Here is a 24,297-nt window from a genome sequence, read left to right on the forward strand (position 1 = left end):
CTATGTCACAACAAATACAAAAGTGTATTCATGTCCACGAGGGTCATATCTTATACTGATGTTGTTGATGGACATATGTTTCCAGGTGAATGAAAGTTTAATCATTTGATATCCGGTATATTATGAACATCTCCACAAAGTTTGATTAATATCGGACAGATATTTTATGGTGTAACACTTTCCACGTCTGCCAGGGTATTTGATACTCGTTACTAGGCAGAGAATTACCATCGCAATAAAACGCATAGAGCAGTCTAGCACAGTAGGTAAGACATTCAAGTGGTGTTCACCAATGAATACCGAAGTAAATGCTTCAAGGAATTCACGGCTGATTTCCTCTTTCATCTTTCTGCAATGGAGCTGGTGCTCTGTCTCTCCTGTAATAGCTACGATCTCATCAGGGGTATTATACGTTTTAAAGAGCGTTTTACTGCATGCAGCATGCAGTACTTATTCAAAAATGAAGTATAATTTCCTAAATCGGGATAATTAAAGCACTTCTCTAACGTATCAAACGTTAAAAATCCTCTCCAATATGTAACTTTTCCACTGTTCCAAAATACTGATACTACAGTCTGGAGCCGAGCGACCGCTACTGTCGCAGGTTCGAATCCTGCCTCGGGCATGGATGTGTGAGATGTTAGTTAGTTAGGTTTAATTAGTTCTAAGTTCTAGGCGACTGATGACCTCAGAAGTTAAGTCGCATAGTGCACAGAGCCATTTGAACCATTTGAACCAAAATACTGATATTCGAAGCAACACCTACAGGAAATCTCCCAACATACCACTGCCATAAGCAAACTTTTTCCCAGCGGACCACTATGAACGCGATACAATTCATAATGTAGCTTCGAACTATCAATCAAGTCAGCATCTGCAATGCTTTGCGAACTAAGTGATCTATAATTGAGCGTTATACTCGTTGAAATAAATTGAGCAGAAAGACGATATTGTCGTGAACGTTGCAGACGCTTTTCGGGATAACTAACGTGTTACCTCCACGCTGTGCTGATGAGCAGCAGACATCCGTAGTTCCAGGCGCGGTGCACGCTACAAACTGCGTCGGCCACCCTGTTGCGTGATTCATTCCCACTTTCCTCCGCACCTCTAGTGTAATGTCGTCTGAGGCGGAAACAATGTCGCTTGACAACAATCACGTTGCATAAATTGCCATAGAAAGCCCGGCACGCAAAGGCAGACGTCACGCACGCAAGGAGGATGCGGGGAGAAGATGGCCCCAGCGGACGTCGTAAGCTCAGTACAGGGGAGAGCGAGACGTCTTCCTCACCTAAAACATTGAGACAGAGTCTCACTCGCTTCATTTCTTATTAATTAGTCTGAATAACCTTTGCCTATTACGAAACTTGCTTTATGTCTTGGATACCTGCCTACCTTTAATGATCGCAACCTCGACGTATCGCTAAGCCATAAGAAGCTGTAGAAATACAACTAGCCGACAACCTGCTAAACCGTGACGAAGGATTTAATCTTGACAATGCTTGGAAACCGCTTATTTCACACCTTCGTTCGGAAAGAATTTCTGCATCTTCACTTCCGACAGATGGTACCACTTTTAAAGATTAATTATTTATTTACAAGCACGGTGGATTCGCAGCAGCACTATTTTGTTTGCACTCTGCGCTTATATGTTTATCTTTACTATATACATCTTATCTATGACTAGCGCAGTAGTGGCGACGATGATATCTTTGACGCATGCGCTTTCAATCCTCAGCAGCTTTGTATCACGTGACTCTCCGTTTAAATAGGCACGCGCAAACGCAATGAACTCAGTCTCCGACTCGCCTTGAAGATGGGTGGGAGGTTTCTAGCCGAAATATCGCAAGAAGAATTGTCGCTGTCCCGAGTGCACGCCCGAAAGATGATGGAACAATCTCACTCTCTTTTGGAATCTTATCGAACTATGTTTCTCTTGACGGCAGGTCTTCACTGAAAGGGAAGAGATATTTTTGAAGTCCAAGTATTGTAAGAAATTTGCATTAGCGTAAGATAACGAGCAAGTGGGCGCCACATTGTAATCTACTGGTCCTGACTTTATGAACATGCGCCAGTGCCCTTGACTAAAGTACAAACTTTTCCGTGGTGGCAGTTAGAGCACGTTTATCCGTCTACCATCTACAAATATATCTACATAAATACTCTGCCAATCATAGTGAAGTGCATGGCAGAGGGTACTTCCCATTCTACTACTTGTCAGGAATTCTCAAATTCCATTCGCGATGGAGAGTGGGAAGAATGTTTGTCTAAATGCCTCTGTGTATTCTGTAATTAGCCCAATTTTGTTATCGCGCTCTCTACGGGCGTAATACGTAGAAAGTTGTAGGACATTCCTAGATCCCACACTCAATGCTAGTTTTTGGAAATTGCGGTAGACTTTCATGGGATGGTTGGAGTCTTACTTCAAGCGTCTACCAGTCCAGGTTTTTCAACATCTCCCATGGGTCAAAAAATCCTGTGCTGCCCTTTGCCGTATACATTTATAATCTGTTAGATGGGAACGACCATGACTGTGCTCTTCGAATATGACTGACCGTGTCGGGGCACTTGCTATCTCTTCGACTGTCTTTGTCTTTTCATATGTGACTCCCCATCATAGCTTATGTGATACATCGCACGCCAGTAAGAGCTAAAGCGTGGCAAATCACTAAACCTGCAAGCACATCGTTATCGGGAAAACCAGCGTACGTAATGTGACAGAGGGTAATAGCGTCCTAGGACAATTTCTTTCTTTCCCTTCGCATATGGTGGATGGTAAAAAAAGGCTGTTGGCATGCCCCTGTAAAGTCGTGAATTTCTCCAGTTTCACGGTCAGGATTATTATGTTTGATGCTCGTAGCGAGATATAATATACTGTACTTCTTGCGCGACTTGAAATGCATTCTTTTGGATTTTCAAAGTTATCTGTAGACTTACAATTCTGTGACGCTCTAGAGTTAACCAACTAAGAAATCCCATTGATGGGTCGTGCGGCTCTTCTTTGAATCTTTCTCGTCTATCTCTTTAATCCACTGTAACGAAAAATATTTACAATTCGTCTGAATGATTGGCTTGTATGCGACGTTATTAGTGGATAAATTACACACCCTTAGTAGGCTCAGGTCTCAATCAGGGCCAGCGGCAGTCATGGCGGTGCTTATCTATTGCTCATAGGCTGACAACGCGCAGCCAATGGGATGATTCTTGGACATAACCAATGAGAGGCGAGAAGACAGGCAATGTATTTCTGACGCCGAAATTGAAACCATTGTCTTGTTTGCTGTTTTTCGGTGTATTAATGATTTTCGAGAGAAATACTTTATGAAGTTGGCTGACTTAAGTGATTTAGTTCTGCACGGCGATGTCATCCGTTGTTGGTGCATGTCTCATGGATTAATTACAGAGACACGAAAATTTATCAAATGTGGCCGTGAAATGACTAAGCAATCGATCTATGCGAGCACACTGAGTAAGTGAATAAAAGCTTTTTAGTTAAATCATGGGAGAAGGTAGGTGGATCAATGTTTATTCATAACAGAGTAGCACGTTCGATAGAGTAATGAACATTGATCCACCTATCATCTCCCATGATTACTCCAGTCTCACTCCCGTCACACTCCTGAACCACTCATGTCTCAGTCCAGTGTCACTCCTGTCTCACTACAGTCTCATCACAGTTTCACTTCAGTCTCACTATGGTCTCTCTCCATTCCTGCATAAACAAACCTCTGACATACTGAAGGCACCCTAAGATGTTCAGCTTGTTTAAGGACTTAAAAATATGAAATATTACAGTGGTGAAAAATAATATGATATTTTACTCCACACTGTGACTGACTGCAGTTAAAACAGTGGACTGATACTGTGCATATTTCTTTATCTTAGCGGTCGTTTACATAAGAATATAGATGAGTGTCTACTGTCTACATTATTGGTAATGTCTTAACAAAATGTATTTCTTAAGGAAGAGGCAGCAAAATATATCTCAAGAGAGGTGGTCCCATCTTGAGAGTGTTATATTGAGACATCACAGTCGAGCATATCTACTCTCCTTTGTCTAACGTCTGTAGTCAGAAGATTTTTCGATTGTGGGTTAGATCCTATTATAGGGACGGCCTATACACACATGCAAAAAGTTTTGCATCACCCCGGTTCCCAGAACTCCTGAAGATAAAGTCTGTCTGTGGATATTGTATCACAGACACAGTCCCTTTTACTTTTCAGAGATGTCACTTAACCCGCCCAACGATGTAAACAACCATGCATGATCAGCGCCTATCAGACGGAGGGGGTCCGACAGCCGATCAGTTCCAGTCATTCCACCAGGAAGGAGGTACACGGCTCGTGTTGTCTGTAGTTCAACCATGACTAGAAGGTCAATACCGCGGTTCGATCCCGTCCGCTTTGTTATTTTATGCCAGGAAGGACGCTCAATAAGGGAAGTGTCCAGGCGTCCCGGAGTGAACCAAAGCGATGTTGTTTGTACATGGAAGAGACACAGAGAGACAGGAACTGTAGATGACATGCCTCGCTCAGGCCACCCAAGGGCTACTACTGCAGTGGATGACCGCTACCTACGGATTATGGCTCAGAGGAACCCTGACAGCAACGCCACCATGTTGAATTATTCTTTTCGTGCAGCCACAGAACGTCGTGTTACGACTCAAACTGTGCGTAGTAGGCTGCATGATGCGCAACTTCACTCCTGACATCCATGGCTGTGTCCATCTTTGCAACTAAGACACTACGCAGCGCGGTACAGATGGGCCCAACAACATGCCGAATGGACTGCTCGGGATTGACATCACTTTCTCTTCACCGATAAGTGTCGCATACGCCTTCAACCAGACAATCGTTGGGGACATGTTTGGAGCCAAGCCAGTCAGGCTGAACGCCTTAGACACACAGTCCAGCGAGTGCAGCAAGGTGGAGGTTCCCTCTTGTTTTGGGGTGGCGTTACGTGGGGCCGACGTACGCCGCTGGTGGTCATCGAAGACGCCGCAACGGCTGTACGGTAAGTAAATGCCATCCTACGACCGATAGCGCAACCATATCGGCAGCATACTGGCGAGGCATTCGTTTTCATGGACGACAATTCGTGCCCCTATCGTTCACATCTTGTGAATGACTTCCTTCAGGATAACGACATCACTCGACTAGAGTGACCAGTACGTTCTCCAGACATGAACCCTATCGAACATGCCTGGGATAGATTGAAAAGGGCTGTTTATGGACGACGTGACCCACTAACCATTCTGAGGGATCTACGCCGAACCGCCGCTGAGGAGTGGGACAATTTGGACCAACAGTGCCCTGATGAAATTGTGGATAGCATGCCACGATGAATATAGGCATGCATCGATGCAAGAGGACGTGCTACTGGGTATTAGAGGTACCGGTGTGTACAGCAATGTGGCCCCACCATCTCTAAAGGTCTCGCTCTATGGTGGTATAACATGCAATGTGAGGTTTTTGTGAGCAATAAAAAAAGGCGGAAATGATGTTTATGTTGATCTCTATTCCAATTTTCTGTACAGGTTCCGGAACTCTCGGAACGGAGGTGATGCAAAACTTTTTTTGATGTGTGCAGATTCAAGTGCAAAAGTAATAGAGATGATAAAGTTAATAATTGAGTGAGATTCTGCCCAGATCTGAAGGGATTTATATTTAAGGACAGAAGTGGATTCAAACTAACATTACATTATTCAGAGTTACAAATAATGTTGGTGCCAGCATAGAACGTCAAAAAGGTAATTTTTTATTCTCCAGAAAAATGTTCCCTCTCTCTCTCTCTCTCTCTCTCTTTGCTCCACCTTTACGTGTGTGTGTGTGTGTGTGTGTGTGTGTGTGTGTGTGTGAGCGAGAGAGAGAGAGAGAGTGTGTTTCGGGAAAGTGAGATGGTACTCTATGTACAATTGCGTTATACCGTACATTCCTTTTTTTATGCGCGTGACACATCTTCCTTTCGGTCAGAACCCAAATTCATCACGCACCATCATTCTGAAAGCTGACAGCAATACTATAAATAATCATTGTTACACTCTCACAAAAGTTAAAGCAAGCATTACCTCAAGAATTTCAGGTATCGTAAAGATAAAGTTGATCTCACATTTCCCATACTCAAAAATGAATGAACGTTGAACTGTCATCTAATGGAAAATCGCTTTTCATACATGAAACTAAAATCAAAATCCTAATAAGTTTCTGATCACAATTTTTGAGGTAATTTTATAGTATCTATGTTGTAGCGTGTAGTCGCCAAACGCAAAACAACTGTAAAAGAAATGGAGGTTTAAATGGCTCTGAGCACTATGGGACTTAACTTCTCAGGTCTTCAGTCCCCTAGAACTTAGAACTACTTAAACCTAACTAACCTAAGGACATCACACACATCCATGCCCGAGGCAGGATTCGAACCTGCGACCGTAGCGATCGCGCGGTTCCAGACTGTAGCAGCTAGAACCACTCGGCCACCCCGGCCGGCTGAAATGGAGGTAACACTGGTGAACGATGAGACGTGTCAGAAATCTAAAGTAGATCTATTTCATTAATCAACTGTGTCATGACTGTCGTTTAAAAACAAACCTATCAGTGGTTAAATGTTCAGTAATACTGTAACAGTTGAAGTAATTGAACATGACGGAGTTCTGGGTGTGTTTCTGGTATTTCAGTTATTAACGACTCACATTAGCTAGTGTTCCAATAGTTGATCTCTACGTTCATATCCAAGCAAAATATAATTCAGCTATCAAAAGTATGTATATACACTCCTGGAAATGGAAAAAAGGACACATTGACACCGGTGTGTCAGACCCACCATACTTGCTCCGGACACTGCGAGAGGGCTGTACAAGCAATGATCACACACACGGCACAGCGGACACACCAGGAACCGCGGTGTTGGCCGTCGAATGGCGCTAGCTGCGCAGCATTTGTGCACCGCCGCCGTCAGTGTCAGCCAGTTTGCCGTGGCATACGGAGCTCCATCGCAGTCTTTAACACTGGTAGCATGCCGCGACAGCGTGGACGTGAACCGTATGTGCAGTTGACGGACTTTGAGCGAGGGCGTATAGTGGGCATGCGGGAGGCCGGGTGGACGTACCGCCGAATTGCTCAACACGTGGGGCGTGAGGTCTCCACAGTACATCGATGTTGTCGCCAGTGGTCGGCGGAAGGTGCACGTGCCCGTCGACCTGGGACCGGACCGCAGCGACGCACGGATGCACGCCAAGACCGTAGGATCCTACGCAGTGCCGTAGGGGACCGCACCGCCACTTCCCAGCAAATTAGGGACACTGTTGCTCCTGGGGTATCGGCGAGGACCATTCGCAACCGTCTCCATGAAGCTGGGCTACGGTCCCGCACACCGTTAGGCCGTCTTCCGCTCACGCCCCAACATCGTGCAGCCCGCCTCCAGTGGTGTCGCGACAGGCGTGAATGGAGGGACGAATGGAGACGTGTCGTCTTCAGCGATGAGAGTCGCTTCTGCCTTGGTGCCAATGATGGTCGTATGCGTGTTTGGCGCCGTGCAGGTGAGCGCCACAATCAGGACTGCATACGACCGAGGCACACAGGGCCAACACCCGGCATCATGGTGTGGGGAGCGATCTCCTACACTGGCCGTACACCACTGGTGATCGTCGAGGGGACACTGAATAGTGCACGGTACATCCAAACCGTCATCGAACCCATCGTTCTACCATTCCTAGACCGGCAAGGGAACTTGCTGTTCCAACAGGACAATGCACGTCCGCATGTATCCCGTGCCACCCAACGTGCTCTAGAAGGTCTAAGTCAACTACCCTGGCCAGCAAGATCTCCGGATCTGTCCCCCATTGAGCATGTTTGGGACTGGATGAAGCGTCGTCTCACGCGGTCTGCACGTCCAGCACGAACGCTGGTCCAACTGAGGCGCCAGGTGGAAATGGCATGGCAAGCCGTTCCACAGGACTACATCCAGCATCTCTACGATCGTCTCCATGGGAGAATAGCAGCCTGCATTGCTGCGAAAGGTGGATATACACTGTACTAGTGCCGACATTGTGCATGCTCTGTTGCCTGTGTCTATGTGCCTGTGGTTCTGTCAGTGTGATCATGTGATGTATCTGACCCCAGGAATGTGTCAATAAAGTTTCCCCTTCCTGGGACAATGAATTCACGGTGTTCTTATTTCAATTTCCAGGAGTGTATATCCCATGGCGCTATAGAAAATTGGCAATTGACAGTTCACGTGGACGGACACAGTAGCCTGCTCCGACACCAATGAGTCTTGGAAATTCGTTGAGAATATCTAACAAGCCAGTCATTTTCATCACTTAAGAGATGAAGATCTCATACAAACTGGTTTTACTAAATGGGAACAAAGTGCAGGAAACGATCCATGACAGCGTAAGGGGCAAAAGATATCGTATGAACAAATGGCTGGAAACGCGTTCCAAGCGAGGTACATCCACCTGAAGGTGGACATAAAAGATGTTTGCCAGGATATGTTTCAGTTTTTGAAAGTTCTCATGAGAACACACCAGGCAAGTGGGAATGTTCTGTCTGTACAGTGTTTTAGCTCCACACATAAGGAGGCAGTGTGTTGGAGCACCATCATGAAGTAGCCACATTACCTTTCACACCACCAAAGGTATGTCTTCCAGCAGGGGAGGCGGGGTCTCCCACAGGAAGTGCAGATACGTGTCGCCTATGAGATGTTGTGGAAGGATGACTGATTGCCTGAGGCGTTCGCCAATAATTCCCATCCACACGCTGACGCTCAACCAGTGCTGATGGTTTGCTGCCACCATACCACGGGGCATCTCTGCAGTGCTGGACAGAAACACACTTGAGACATTCCCATCGGTACTGTAGTGGATCCTGGCAAGCGTATATTTACTTCTGGCGGAGGTCGAGCAGTACAACACACACAAAATATTAAATCACTTTACTAAAACTTGAACAATCTGAAAAACTAAATTTGGAATCAATCCATGCACACAGGAATGTCCATGTATTTTTTGCTGTCACTACACACTGTAACTTATCACTTGATACAATACAGAATGACAAGGCTATTCGAAAAGTAACGAACGATGGTAGCGAACTGGAAATCACGGTAAAAATACGATGAAACCTTGCACAGACGTGTTGGGCAGTGTCTCTAGTATGCCTGTAAATACCGTGATGTCTCTCTTCTCAGTTGTGGGAGCACAGTGTCAGCGTGAATATACCTAGAAAGCCTGTAGTATGCCATCGCGAAGCGATTTCTGTTATGCATCGTCAGTGTGAGGGTGCATTGACTACAGTAAAGAGACAGCGGTGCATCAGTTACAAAGTACTGGAGACCTGAGCTCAGTATTAGTCTGTTGGAGATACGTCGGCAGGGAGCCTGTAGTATGCAATCGCAATGCAATTTGCGAGTCGTATCGTCAGTGTGAGGGTGCGGGGACCTCAGTAAAGTGGCAGCGGTGCATCAGTTACAAGCTACTAGAGATACGTCTCCCGCCATGTATGGGTGGTGGCCGAGAGATTTCGCCTGATTTCATGCAACCCCACGTAACGTAACTGCCATGCGCTTCCTTTCTCATGAGAGTTCTCGGCCACACATTGCAGGGACAATGAGGACGCCCCTGCAGCGTTTTCGGTGGGAAGTGTTTTATCACCCACCATACATCCCGGATTTGGCTCAATCAGATTTTCATCTCTGCTCACTTGAACCGCTGACTATGAAGACCTTTTGCCACAGACAGCTACAGTCCAGCTTAAAAATGGTCGGAAAGTACAGGAGGCTGCCTTCTATGATGAGGGTATTGTGAAATTCGTACAACGCTACAACAGATGTCTTGGAAGTCTGGAGCAGAAAATATGTAGAGAAGTAACTGGAAGGTGTAGGTAGTTGTTGCAAAATGAAACAGCTTTGATTTTCAATGTGGTTTCCATTTCTCGACCAATCGTTCCTTTCTTTCCGAATATCCCTCGTAAAATAGACTCTAAACTTCGATATACAGTTCTGCCTTCTACTGCAATTTGCGCTGCTCAGTCTGATTAAGACGATGCTGTCGCCCTCGGCGATGGTGTAGAGAGTGGGGTGAGCGGCGCTGCGCTGTGACATAAGTAATCTTCCGGCAGCAGTACCATATGGAAACTCTTGAGGGGGCGTCTACGCCGATGACTCTCATTCGTTTCTGTGTCAGGTAGCTACTGTCCAGACTCGTGGTTTCGTCGTGAGGTACCAACTTTGAGATGGAACCTCGTTCTTCCGTCGAAACCACAGTCTCAACTAGCGAGTGTTGTGAAATTGACTTACCGTGCCTCTTAGAGGTTGGTTGTTTTGGTGGAAGAGACCAAACAGCGAGGACATCGGTCTCACTGGATTACGGAATGGTGGGGAAGGAAGGCGATCGTGCCCTTTCAAAAGAACCATTCCGGCATTTGCCTGAAGCGGTTTAGGGAAATCACGGAAAACCTAAATCAGGATGGCCGGACGCGGGATCCCTCTTAGTGGTAGCCTCTTCTGTGAATAGGATGGATGACATAAATCACAGAACCGTGGTAGCTTGTGCGACGAATCATCGACGAAACCGCTGCAACAGAGGCTAGTCTGTAGGTAGCAAGATTTTCAAGCTCTGTAAGTGATCCGAATAGTGACAGTTATCGTGGATAACGTTCTCAATTGTCGTCTGGCTTACCCATGCTGGCTACCAGAAAGGTGTTTCTGGTAGTGATACCGGAGTGACTGTCAAAGATCTTTTATTTCCACCTTCAAATGGACATATCTCCATTGGAACAATTTTCTGTATGATCCTATGCGCGCCCGATCCTCTCAGGCATCATTTCCTGTAGTTGCTTCCCCTTTAGCAAAATTACCCAGTGTAACGGCAAAGAACTGGGGCACAATCGAGATAACTAAAATTATTGGTCTCATTTTTTGTCATACTTACGACCACTACGGTCGTAACTGAGAATCACCGAGTGGAGAGTTGTTCAAAATGGTTCAAATGGCTCTGAGCACTATGAGACTTAACTTCTGAGGTCATCAGTCCCCTAGAACTTAGAACTACTTAAACCTAACTAACCTAAGGACATAACACGCATTCATGCCCGAGGCATAGGATTCGAACCTGGAGAGTTGTATTCTTCACAACAGGTGTTAACGTAAGGTGATACAGTGCAGTTTCTTTCACGCAAATAGGTTCTGAATAATATCTTTGACGTTCTGGGTGATTTCGACGGTTTTATCAGTCTTTGCAGAAATTCTACCCCTCGCAGCCATTATTCTCTTGTGCTTCTTCGTATTCTGTCGCAATTAAACTCGCTCGTACACGCAGCTGTGGAGTTCCTGAGTCAGCACCGACCGAGCCACGGTCACTCGCTCGTCGACGACCAGGATACGAGCTCCAACTTCCACACCGGCGGATTCCACGCCTCGCCGCCCAAACGGCGGCCGTACATCTACTACACTTACCCGACTAACAACCACATCGACTACTGGTCTGCGAGCAAGCCTCACGGGCACGGCTATCAAAGCACTACGGCCAGGCCGGGCATCTCGTACTACAGGCCGCCAGAGCCCGGCAGACCCCCGTACGAGACGTCCGACCACGGCCCGCTGGACCATCACGTGTCCTATCACGACGCCGGGAAGCCGCCTTACGGAAGTTTCCCCCCGTACACGCGGCCGCACTACAGTTACAGCTACGAGAACCCGCCGGGTTACGCTCACAAGCCGGGACAGGGGATAGGCATAATCGAGGCCCTGGTGACGCCTCGGCCCGAGATCGTGGTGCGGCCGGCTCCAGACCAGCACAGCCACAGGCCGCCGCCGGATCCCGACTCTCGCGGTACGCACCGCCCCTGCTCTTCACTCCGTATGTTCTGTAGCTGCACTCTTTCCCACACGTAGTTCGAAATTTCACAGTAGAACCACACCAGACGTAGAAAGTCTATTTCAAACTATCGCTTCTGGCATGCTGTAGGCAAATACAATCGATGGCTTCTCATTGCATGGAATACTCCTTATCTGCTCTCATGTCACTCCTTCCTAAGTTCTCACTATTAGGTTTCCATTTTGGGGGTGACCAACAAAATACGTTTCCATATTCACTTCTGATCTATTACGCATGTGTAGTTCAGCGTATTGTCCCAGCATAGGTTTCTGATATCCTTGTCATGTTTCCAAGTATGTGACTACATCGTCACATTGTTTATAATGCCAACGTTTCGGCTAATGCTGCAAGTGACATTCATCAGGGAGATTTACCGGGTGATCAAAAAGTAAGTAAAAATTTGAAAACTTAATAAACCACGGAATAATGTAGATAGAGAGGTAAAAATTGACATACATGCTTGGAATAACATGGGGTTTTATTGGAACCAAAAAATAAACAAAGTTCACAAGATGTCCGACAGATGGCGCTGGACAGCAAAACGTCAGTGACTGCGCATGGCAATCGTGTATAAAATGAGCTGTAATGAGAGAGAATCAGTCTCCATATCCGTGTATTTTTACCTCCATTTTCTCCCCTTACTCTGTTTTATGTTCCCCTTTTTTATCTCCTTATGTATGTATCATTTTATTCTTGTTTTAATTGTCGTGTCACTCGGCTGAAGAGCGGCGGATTGTGCCGCTGACAGCCCTCCCCTGCCAATATGGGGCAGGGGAATGAAATCACAATAAAGAAAAAAAAAAGAGAGAATCAGATGCGCCAGCAGTCGCAGCATGTTTGCGTTACCTGAAAAGGCGCTTTTAGTGAAGCTATTATCAGAATGGGGAATGTTCTAGTTCAGCGTTACGATCCTATCGCCATAGGAAGGGGATTCGAACGGGTGAAGGTCCGTTGACAAATGCAGCTGTGGCGAGAATGATTTCGAAGTTCGAAGCCACGGGTTGTTTAGACGATAGATCCCGTAGTGGCCGACCGAGCACAAGGCGTAATGCTGCTGAGACAGTTCAGGAAGAAATGGAGACTGTAGCGGGTTCGTCTATGCACGGGAAAGTCAGCGCTCGTGCAGACGCACGTTGCACCGGCATTCCATACACTACTGTTTGGTTGGCACTTAGGCGTACCCTCCGAGGCTATTCGTACAAAATCCATTGGCATCATGAACTGTTACCTGGCGATTAAGTGAAGCGGAGGGCATTTGCGGTGTGGGCGTTTCAAAAGATGGCGGAAGATGACGATTGGTTGAGTAACGTGTTGTGGACCGACGGAGCTCATTTCACGCTCCGAGGGTCTGTCAACGCCCACAACTGCAGAATTTGGGCTACCGAAAATCCTAGAACTGTCGTGAAAACTCCATTGCACGACGAGAAAGTCACGGTATGCGTTGGATTTACCACATCTACCGTTATCGGGCCTTTCTTCTTCGACGAAATGCGTGATTCTGGTTTTGTAACTCTGAGCACTATCGGACTCAACATCTTAGGTCATAAGTCCCCTAGAACTTAGAACTACTTAAACCTAACTAACCTAAGGACATCACACACACACATGCCCGAGGCAGGATTCGAACCTGCGACCGTAGCGGTTTTGTAACTGCTACCGTGACGGGTGAGAGGTACGCCGATACGATACAGAATCGCATCATCCCCAGCCTGGCTGATAAACACCTGCTGGAACGTACGATGTTTATGCAGGATGGCGCGCCACCCCATATTGCTAGCCGCATGAAAGATCTCTTGCGCGCGTCGTTTGGTGATGATCGTGTGCTCAGCCGCCACTTCGTCATGCTTGGCCTCCCAGGTCCCCAGACCTCAGTCCGTGCGATTATTGGCTTTGGCGTTACCTGAAGTCGCAAGTGTATCGTGATCGACCGACATCTCTAGGGATGCTGAAAGACAACATCCGACGCTAATGCCTCACCATAGCTCCGGACATGCTTTACAGTGCTGTTCACAACATTATTCCTCGACTACAGCTATTGTTGAGGAATGATGGTGGACATATTGAGCATTTCCTGTAAAGAAAATCATCTTTGCTTTGTCTTACTTTCTTATGCTAATTATTGCTATTCAGATCAGATGATGCGCCATCTGTCGGACATTTTTTTAACGTTTGTATTTTTTCGTTTCTAATAAAACCCCACGTCATTCCAAGCATGTGTGTTAATTTGTACCTCCCTATCTACATTATTCCGTGATTTATTCAGTTTTAAAATTTATACTGACTTTTTGATCACCCGCTATTACGTGTGTGTAGTTCGGCGTATTGTCCCAGCATAGGTTTCTACTACCCTTGTCATCTTCAGTAAAATGTTTCTAAGTATGTGACTACATCGTCATATTGTTTATAAAACCAACGTTTAGGCTAATGCTGCAAGTGATTTATTTACTGACCAGCGTTTCAGGCACTGCTGAAGAGGCATTCGTCAGAGTGATGTATTTATTGACCAACGTTTCAGATACTGTTGACGTGACATTCATCATGGTGATTTGCTTACTGTCCAACGTTTGAGATACTGTTGAAGTGACATTCGTCAGGGTGATTTATTTACTGACCAACGTTTCAGTTACTATATATGAAGACAGTAACTGTTCTCGAAAGAACAGATGCCATTGATGACCGTGCAGTTTCTCAAGAATACATAATAATTAATTGAAACCCTCAGCTGCCGACAGCTGTTGTTGATGTACCTCGACGTGGACAGCTGAAAACGTTTGCCCCGACTGTGACTCGAACCCGGGGTCTCCTGCTTATATGGCAGACGCTCTATCCAGCTGAGCCACCGAGGACACAGAATAATAGCGCGACTGCAGGAACTTATCCCTTGCACGCTTCCCGTGAGACCCACATTCCCAACTGACCACAATCAACATACGTAATGTTCGTTAATAGATATTTATCCATCCACTCATTACTCATTACTATTACGAACATTACGTATGTAGATTGTAAACAGCTGGGAATGTGGGTCTCACGGGAAGCGTGCAAGGGATGTCCCTGTAGTCGCTTGTGTCCTCGGTGGCTCAGCTGGATAGAGCGTCTGCCATATAAGTAGGAGATTCCCGTTTCGAGTCCCGGGCGGAGCACATATTTTCAGCTGTCCCCATAAAGGTATATCAACAACACCTATCTGCAGCTGAGGGTTTCAATTAATTATCATGTTTCAGTTACTGCTGGCGTCGCCTTCATCAGAGTGATTTAGTTACTGACCACACTTCAGACACTGTTGAAATGACCTTCACGGGAGTGGTTTAGTTACTGACCAACATTTCAGATACTGTTGAAATAACATGCATGAGCGTAATTTATTTACTGAACAAACGTTCAAGACACTCTTGAAGTGATATTCATGAGGGAATTGATGTAGTGACAATAAATTGCCGATAGTGGCCACTTGCAACAGTTTTAGAAACAACGTGATGACGCTGTCACATACCTGGAAAAATTTTATTTAAATTTTTGAGTTTTCTTAACATCATTCCCATTAACGACGGAACATTAGCCAGCTGCTCAATGTTTTCTAAAGGAATCGGCCTCGGCCTTCTTGAAGAAATCATCTCTAATCATATGAGGTGATTTAGGGATACTGCGGAGAACGTAAATCAGGATATAGGGATTCAGATACTCCCGAGTATGGACCCAATGCTGCATTTCTCCCTAATCGTTTGACTGAATCAGCTGTGATCGAATCCTTGAAGTTTGTATTAAAATGGAAACTATGCATGTAAGCTTAAAATTATAGAGGTAATGCGGGGGGGGGTGAGGGGGGGGGGGAGGAGATGTTGCAGTAAGCGCCTAAATTAGGAAATTTGTGGTAAGATCTTATGGGACCAAACTGCTGAGATCATCAGTCCCTAAGCTCACACACTACTTAATCTAACGTAAACTAACTTACGCTAAGAATATCACACACACCCATCCCCGAGGGAGGACTCGAACCTCCGACGCGGGGAGCCGCGCGAACCGTGACAAGGCGCCTAAGACCGCGGGGCTACTCCGGGCGGCAAGAGCCTAAAAATACGTACTCCACACAGTTATAACTTGACTGCTTCCTCATCAAAGAAAGGGCATTATAGTTTAATACCCTATTGACGTTTAAGTCGTTAGAAAAAAAAGAAAAAAACAAGCTCTTATTCGACAAGGGTAAGTTGACATAATTAATCCTTGTTTTCGTCCTAACTGATTCAGAAAGCGTATGAAAAACTAACATCAGAGTGGTCAGACGCGTTGTGTACTCCTGAGTACAAGTCTTGTGTTACTTCGCTTTGTGGGGCATAAATGGAAGAGAACCGGAAGAATTTCACATCGAATACCAGAGGCAGTAATATTAGTGGATTATGCAGCTGTCTATATATTTGGCATTTGTCGTCATCTGCAGCTTTAGTTGTTGGTATATCCATACCAGAATCGTCAAGTTCAAAAAGTCTAATTTTAATTTCACTTACCGGACGAGGTGGCCCAGTTGTTAACGCAGAGGACACATATTTGGGAAGAGTGGGTTTCAAATGTCCTTACAGCGTTCCAAATTAAGATTTTCCCTGGTTTCCCTAAATGAAAATGACTAAAGACCCACGCCATCGTTCCCTACCCGATTTTGGGCTACAAGTCTAGCAACATCGTAGTCGACGAACATTAAACCCTTAATCTTCTTTACTCTCTTTCCAGTTATCATCATAATTTAACGTACATGAATTTTAGCCCCATACCTGTGCAATTGTGAAAAATAGGTCATGGACGCATCATATTTCCTAGTTACATTAATATTCTGAGATTTTCCATCGATATGAAAAATCTCATTAGTTATCTGTTAAGCGGAAGTGACTTGGAGAGTAAGAAATTTATCCTTTCAGACGTTCGTACATATATAAAGAAACAAAATGCTTGTATCAATAGATTGCATGTTTCTTCCTAAATTATTGCGTGCGTAGCAGGCAAGGAAGGCATTTTCTAAATGAAATCTTCGTAAATGCTTTACAGAGCTCTCAAATTCTTCGCTCCATCTCCCCTCCCTCTCTCGTTCTGGATACAAAAGGTAAAAATTATGTTTCATTCCAAATAGCATCGGAAAAATGAATCAAATATTCATTCTCTTAAACACTTTTGCTAGTAAAACATGTTTAAGTGTAGTTTTGATACGATTTAATAATGGAGATAAAATATGTATGAAAAGCCCACTGCATATTTCTTAAAATTAAATAATTATCTAATTGAAATTTTGGAAATTTGTGGTAAGGACTAGGGGACCAAACTGCTGAGGTCATCGGCCCCTAGGCTTACACACTACTTAATCTAACCTAAATTAACTTACGTAAGAAAAACACACACACCCATGCCTGAGGGAGGAGTCGAACCTCCGACAAGGGCAACCGCGCGAACCATGCAAGGCGCCTGAGACCGCACGGCTACCCGTCGCGGCATTATCTAATTGAAAGTTGAAAGGAAAAGAAGTAACAGCTAGCATCTTATGACAGTTCCCATTTCCAAATTTTTTTATCAAAATTTCGTAACAAGGAAAATTATTTACTAGTGGCTCAAACAAAAGGAATGACAAAACGAATAGAAAAATTCGTCATATAAATTTTTTTAAGGCCTTACATGTTCTAAATAAGCAGTTTAAAAGCAGGTTTTTATCTGTAATACAAAAGAATAAAAATTAACTAGGACGTCTTAGATAACGGACACAAGAACTAGAATATTCGTTTGCTATATATAAGCGACTGGTTTAGAAGTTTGGTGCAAGTAGTAATAATAACTATGTATCACGCGAAGAGCTCATGAAGGAGATTCGTGGAAACTAGAGCGTAATGTGCTCTTTATCATAAGGATATGAGTTATAAATGAGATGAAAGCGTCTATGATTGTACTCAGCAAAATTCTGCGATACAATCCAAATTTGGTGCTTGGAATAGCTCTGCATATCTTACAGTATTTGCACGTTGGTGTTTTACACTGTATTTTACCCCTGCTTCTGTTTCATTCCGTCATTAGATGTTGTATATGCATGGCATCCAAATTTTCTTTCATATCTGCACATCCTGCTATTTTTAGATACATTGGCTGTAACTAAAGCAAAAGACGGCACAGCATGCTCCGTCACTTTTCTGCGTTGAATAACGCCTTCAGATTGTCCAAATGAATCGATTCAAGAACAGCAAAAACTGTATTTTACAGGTTGTGGAGAGCTGTACACACGGAGCAACAGGATTGTCGGTGGACACAACACGAACTTTGGAAGCCATCCCTGGCAGGTGTGTTGCCTTTGAATTAATAATTCTTGCACATTTGTGATAATGGATATTTTCAGTGCTATACTGCTCTAATTTCCTTGAAACCATGATCAGAATAATACTCAAAGTTTCCTACCACAAACATTTCTCTATGTAAAAATTTTAATGTACACCTCATTTTGCCTCCGTTGTTCAGTATATGATAGACCTTTTAAAAAAAGTGATTTTCACAGGCCGTCTGGTAAAACAGATGCTGAAAAATAGTTCTGTATCTAATGCAACTACTATTGTCGTAATGCAAGCAGTTCAAGATATTAGTGACCTAGCATCGGGGTATTAACAAAGGCCATATCAAAAATTTGTTGATTAAAGTAAGATCATTGTGACTGGAGTCTGAATACATCTGACAATAGTCGTAGGAGAGCAACTTCAGCCTTTCCGTTACGAGTAATAAATACGCTTGAGTACCAGTTTTTACATTGGAATTGTTGTTGTTAATTTACACATATTTCAGTTCCATTTCACCTTGTCAAAATTTTTGAACTCAGTGTGTCTCAACAAAGAGTGGGAAGATATTTACCGCTAAAATAAACGAGCCTTGTGTCACAGTTCAAACTGTCGCGAGTGATACAGGAAATAGCTAATGGTCCAAAAAATAATTAGACAACCTCAGTCAGAAAGACAGTATAGGTTTTTTGAATCTTGATCATTACAAAACATGTCAAAATATGCTAATGATGTTGAAATCCGTCACGTGAGGGTTTTCAGTAAATGTAACCGGTAATGGAAATTAAAGAATTTCTTAACAATGATGATCTGATAACACTGACTGGAATATAAACACTGAAGATATTATCCATCCAAAACATGTAAGTGGATTTTGGGGATGATCAGCTGAATGTCTGAATAATTCTCTATCGTGCTGAACTGAATTTGTGTGTGCTTAAAGCCTTCATACTTTCAGCATTTAATTGACTTTGCAATTTTACAAGTACATCGGAAAGTTCTTGTGTCTTCTACGATCTACGAAAATAAGAAGAAAAGGGAAAAAAACCAACCCGCCCGTGGTGTAGTAGTGGTCAAGACACTACACTCGTATTCCGAGTAGTTGGGTCCGAATTCTGTTCAGTCCACCGATGATACTTAGAAATGTCTCTTTAATGTGGAGTTTGCACTGAAATATACACCACAGATTGAATTATTGAACCATATTGACATACATACAATAACCCTCAAGAGTAAAATTATAAAAGTACACGTGAATAAGAAACTTCAGCTGTATCTAGAACTATTTGACACATGAATATCTTTAAAAGTAAAGCAAACATTACAAGAATAACTACTGAATGGACTTTTAGGTAAAATAACAGGACTTATGTTGCACAACGAGTTAAATTTTTTATGGGTATTAGCACTAATTCGACATTGAGTTCATCAGATTCGGAAGGTATCAAGAATAATCTGTTACAGATTCTTGGAACATGAACCCCATATAAGACTGAGAGTCCGTTCCTCACCAATGTAATATAACCTACTGTCGCTCCTCGCAACTAAATTCCAAGCAATATTTAATTATGCACTTACGTTATACAGTATGTAGCAAAGTACAAAATATATATACACTCAACAATTACTTATATTAAAAATTCATGGACCGCTTTTAAGTAAATTTCTTAAATTTATATACATTTTTTTCTTTTTTAAGAATCAGTAAAGTAACAATCGGGGCAGTCAAGTGAAAAACGAATCCCCGCCACAATGGTACCATGCAATGGTCCAATTCAAGGGTAATGACCACACGCGCTTACATATTTATCCCACTGGGAGACAAGACAATCAATTCCTGTTTCGCTGAACAAGGTAGGTCGCTGACGGTCCACAACCGCACCCAGTCTTACACTTCCTCGTCCGACTGAAACCGCCACCCACACATGTCTTTCTTCAGGTTCCCATGGATGTGAAAATCACACTGTGAAGGATCCAGTGCTGTGTGGAGCATGTTTCAGTGTTTCCAACTAAATCGCTGAAGCGTAGCCTTCGTCCGATGGGCACTGTGGGGGCGGGCGTTATCGTACAACAGGATGGTTCCGTCCGACAGAATCCCAAGGCGTTTTGAATTTATGACGTGTCGCAGTTTCTGCAAATTGTCTTCATAACACTGCGCACTGGTTGTGGTTCCACACTCGAGGTACTCGACGAGCAGAGAAAGTATCCTTTTGCACGATATCGCCTGCACACCGCCAGTCGGACGAAGGCTATGCTTCGGAAATTTGTTTGGGAAACAGAGCCAGGATATTTCACCGTGTGATTTTACATCGTTGCCGACGTGAAGAAAGATATGCGTGGACGTCGGTTGCAGTCGGATGAGGAAGTGCAAGAGTGAGTGCTGTTGTGTATCAGTCAGCTGGCAATCGCCAGGAATTGATCCTCTCGTCTCTCAAAGGGATAAATGTTTTAAAGCGTGTTGTGATTACTTTTAAATGGAACAATTCCATGGTCCCATTGTGGTGGATGTTCGGTTTTTATTTGATGTGTTTCTAAATTTCTTTACTAGATGCAAATAAAAAAATAAATATGATGGAAGACTTTAGTTGTTATCTTTAAAGCTGGTAAGGAGTCTGAAGACTGTAGCTTAAACCTGTATACAAAGTAAAGTAGGTTTAACTACATGATAAGTTAGTTAATCCTATTGACGAAGTCACTATCGAAATCAAAGCAGTTAACTGCGTGAAACATGTGATGAGAGCACTAGTCGTGGTGTGCGAGAGTGACGTCTTTCTCGTCACAAGGAGTTCTGTACACTTTTGCGATGAATTTAAAAGAAAGTCACGTACGATGGCTTACCAAACTTAGAAGAAAATTTTCAGGAAATAGTAATTACATCCGAACCTCCATTAGTGCAGCTTCCTAAGTAATGTATTATGAATTCAGTGTGTTAAAAAGTGAGGTTATTAGTAAACGTCTTAATCATAGCAATCACGCAGTTTTTGTCTCCAAGGCCCACTGCAGACAACTAGCGAGTAAGAGCATTCTATTTGACTTATAAACAGTATAAGGGACATTCAAATGAAAACAAGTCAGATGAAAAAAAGTAAATAAACTGTTTATTATTTTAAAAGTAATAGCTATAGCCATTAATACAGCTATCCCACTTGAGACAAGACGATCAACGCCTTCATGGAAAAATGTTTGCGGTTGGCTACGTAACCACTATTGAATCCAGGCATATACATCTAAGTCAGAAGCAAATAGAAGGCCAAAAATGTCTTTCTTCACAGCTCCAAAACCATGGAAATCACATGGGGACGATCGGGACAATATTGACGATGTGTAAGGGCTTCCATGCGAAACTTCTGCAGCGTAATCGAAACAATCTTGGCAACACGTGCCAATGAAGGCAATGATCAATGACCCTCTTCTCTCGCAGTAAGACAAATGTCTCAACAATTATGGCGGTTACTTTTGAAAAAATAAACGGTTTACTTACTATTTCCCATTTGTCCCGATTTCATTTGACTGCCCCTAATAATTACAAACAGATCTTTTCGTCGTTCATCACACAGTCATAGGCTGTTTTCTGGCAGTGAGTGGGACTTCCTCGGTGAATATGTCAAACATTGTTGAGTGTTCCCATAGTACTCCACTATTTTCGTGGGTTATTATGTTGTGTTCTTGTATTCACATACACCAGAAATGTTGTTATTGTTTCAGGTTGCGCTGATTAAGACTGGATTCCTGTCGAAGAAGTTATCTTGCGGAGGAGCACTGCTGAACAGCCGCTGGGTCGTCACCGCCGCGCACTGCGTCGCTACGTGAGTCTCAGCGTCACATCAGCTCCTAATAGCAACGCAGACAAAACGTGAAATCAATGCACAGAGTGAAACCTATCTCCACCAACAGCATTTAAGAGGTTGCTCACAGATATTTTCTGAGTATTTTGGTATAAGAGACCCGTGGTCTTCACTAGATCGCTGCAGAGTAATTGCATTTCGTTTGATTTCTTACCCCAATTTGTCACTGAATCTGTATTGCACTTTGCTCTTCACACTAAAGCTTGATCTTAGTGCTGCTCAGTTTTGTCTCAGATGTGTTTACCGGAAATGTTACACTACTGGCCATTAAAATTGCTACACCACGAAGATGACGTGCTACAGACGCGAAATTTAACCGACAGGAAGAAGATGCTGTGATATGCAAATGATTAGCTTTTCACAGCATTCACACAAGGTTGGCGCTGGTGGCGACACCTACAACTTGCTGACATGAGGAAAGTTTCCAACCGATTTCTCATACACAAACAGCACTTGACCGGCGTTGCCTGGTGGAACGTTGATGTGATGCCTCGTGTAAGGAGGAGAAATGAGTACCATCACGTTTCCGACTTTGATAAAGGTCAGATTGTAGCCTATCGCGATTGCGGTTTATCGTATCGCGACATTGCTGCTCGCGTTGGTCGAGATCCAATGACTGTTAGCAGAATATGGAATCGGTGGGTTCAGGAGGGTAATACGGAACGCCGTGCTGGATCCCAACGGCCTCGTATCACTAGCAGTCGAGATGACAGATATCTTATCCGCATGGCTGTAACGGATCGTGCAGTCACGTCTCGATCCGTGAGTCAACAGATGGGGACGTTTACAAGACAACAACCATCTGCACGAACAGTTCGACGACGTTTGCAGCAGCATGGACTATTCAGCTCGGAGACCATGGCTGCGGTTACCCTTGACCCTGGGCGCACGAATGGCAAAACGTCATTTTTTTGGATGAATCCAAGTTCTGTTTACAGCATCATGATGGTCGCATCCGTGTTTGGCAACATCGTGGCGAACACACATTGGAAGCGTGCATTCGTCTTCGCCATACTGGCGTATCACCCGGCGTGATGGTATGGGGTGCCATTGGTTACACGTCTCGGTCACCTCTTGTTCGCACTGACGGCACTTTGAACAGTGGATGTTACATTTCAGATGTGTTATGACCCGTGGCTCTACCCTTCATTCGATCCCTGCGAAACCCTACATTTCAGCAGAATAATGCACGACCGCATGTTGCAGGTCCTGTAGGAGCCTTTCTGGATACAGAAAATGTTCGACTGCTGCCCTGTCCAGCACATTCTTCAGATCTCTCACGTCTGGTCAATGGTGGCCGAGCAACTAGCTCGTCACAATACGCCAGTCACCACTCTTGATGAACTGTGATATCGTGTTGAAGCTGCATGGGCAAATGTACCTGTACACGCCATTCAAGCACTGTTTGACTCAATGCCCAAGAGTAGCAAGGCCGTTATTACGGCCAGAGGTGGTTGTTCTGGGTACAGATTTCTCAGGATCTATGCACCCAAATTGCGTGAAAATGTAATCACATGCCAATTCTAGTATAATATATTTGTCCAATGAATACCCGTTTATCATCTGCATTTCTTCTTGGTGTAGCAATTTTAATGGCCAATAGTGTAGTTGAAAGTTAACGGTGATTCACAGCAGTATGGATAGCTCTGCTAATGAGGAGTTGGTCGACGTGTACCTTGTGGGTGGATTTACTGAATGCAATGGAAGAGCAGCGGAACGATTCTACGCTGATCTGTTCACCCAGCGACAGCAACCATACCACAGTACTTCTGCAACTGTGGATAGGCTTCTATAAGAAACCAAAGTCTTCCGGGTTGGGATGTTCACAGATTACAGGTTTTTTTCAGTGTTTTGAGTTTTTCCGGAGCAACAATGGTAACCATGATAACAAACAGAATGAAACATTTTTATCGTATTACTATCTAACGAGTCACTAGAGACCATGGTATAACCAAAGCAATGAGAAAATGTCCCTGGACAACCTCTTAAATTTTGTCAGTGAAGCTCGAGTCCACCCTCTGTAAGTGTGTGTGTGTGTGTGTGTGTGTAACATGAGACATTAGCATAATGACCGTAATAGGGGACATCCGAAAGATATAGCTTTTGTTTCTTATGCTGCTAGACTAGCCCAACAGTATACAATGTATAAAATATTTATAGCAAACTCACCTCGTCAGTATATTGTTCCCCTAAAGGCCAAAAGTAAATTACGTGAAAAATACCAAATTAGGCTGAAAGATGGTTTCAGGCTGTTAGATCGTGTATATGTGTATTACCAGAGTACAGAGCAAATTA

At 44.0% G+C, this 24,297-nt stretch overlaps 1 protein-coding gene across 1 annotated transcript in view; it reads left to right on the plus strand.

The window, feature by feature from the left end:
• LOC126249763 (serine proteinase stubble-like) overlaps positions 1-24,297 on the plus strand; it is a 398,895-nt gene that overhangs the window by 326,239 nt on the left and 48,359 nt on the right. The window contains exons 5-6 of the mRNA XM_049951453.1: positions 18,096-18,172; positions 21,863-21,963. Coding sequence (XP_049807410.1) covers positions 18,096-18,172; positions 21,863-21,963 — 178 coding nt within the window. The remainder of the gene's footprint in view (positions 1-18,095; positions 18,173-21,862; positions 21,964-24,297) is intronic.

This window comes from Schistocerca nitens, chromosome 3, assembly GCF_023898315.1.
Source record: "Schistocerca nitens isolate TAMUIC-IGC-003100 chromosome 3, iqSchNite1.1, whole genome shotgun sequence".
Taxonomy (NCBI): Eukaryota; Metazoa; Arthropoda; class Insecta; order Orthoptera; family Acrididae; genus Schistocerca; species Schistocerca nitens.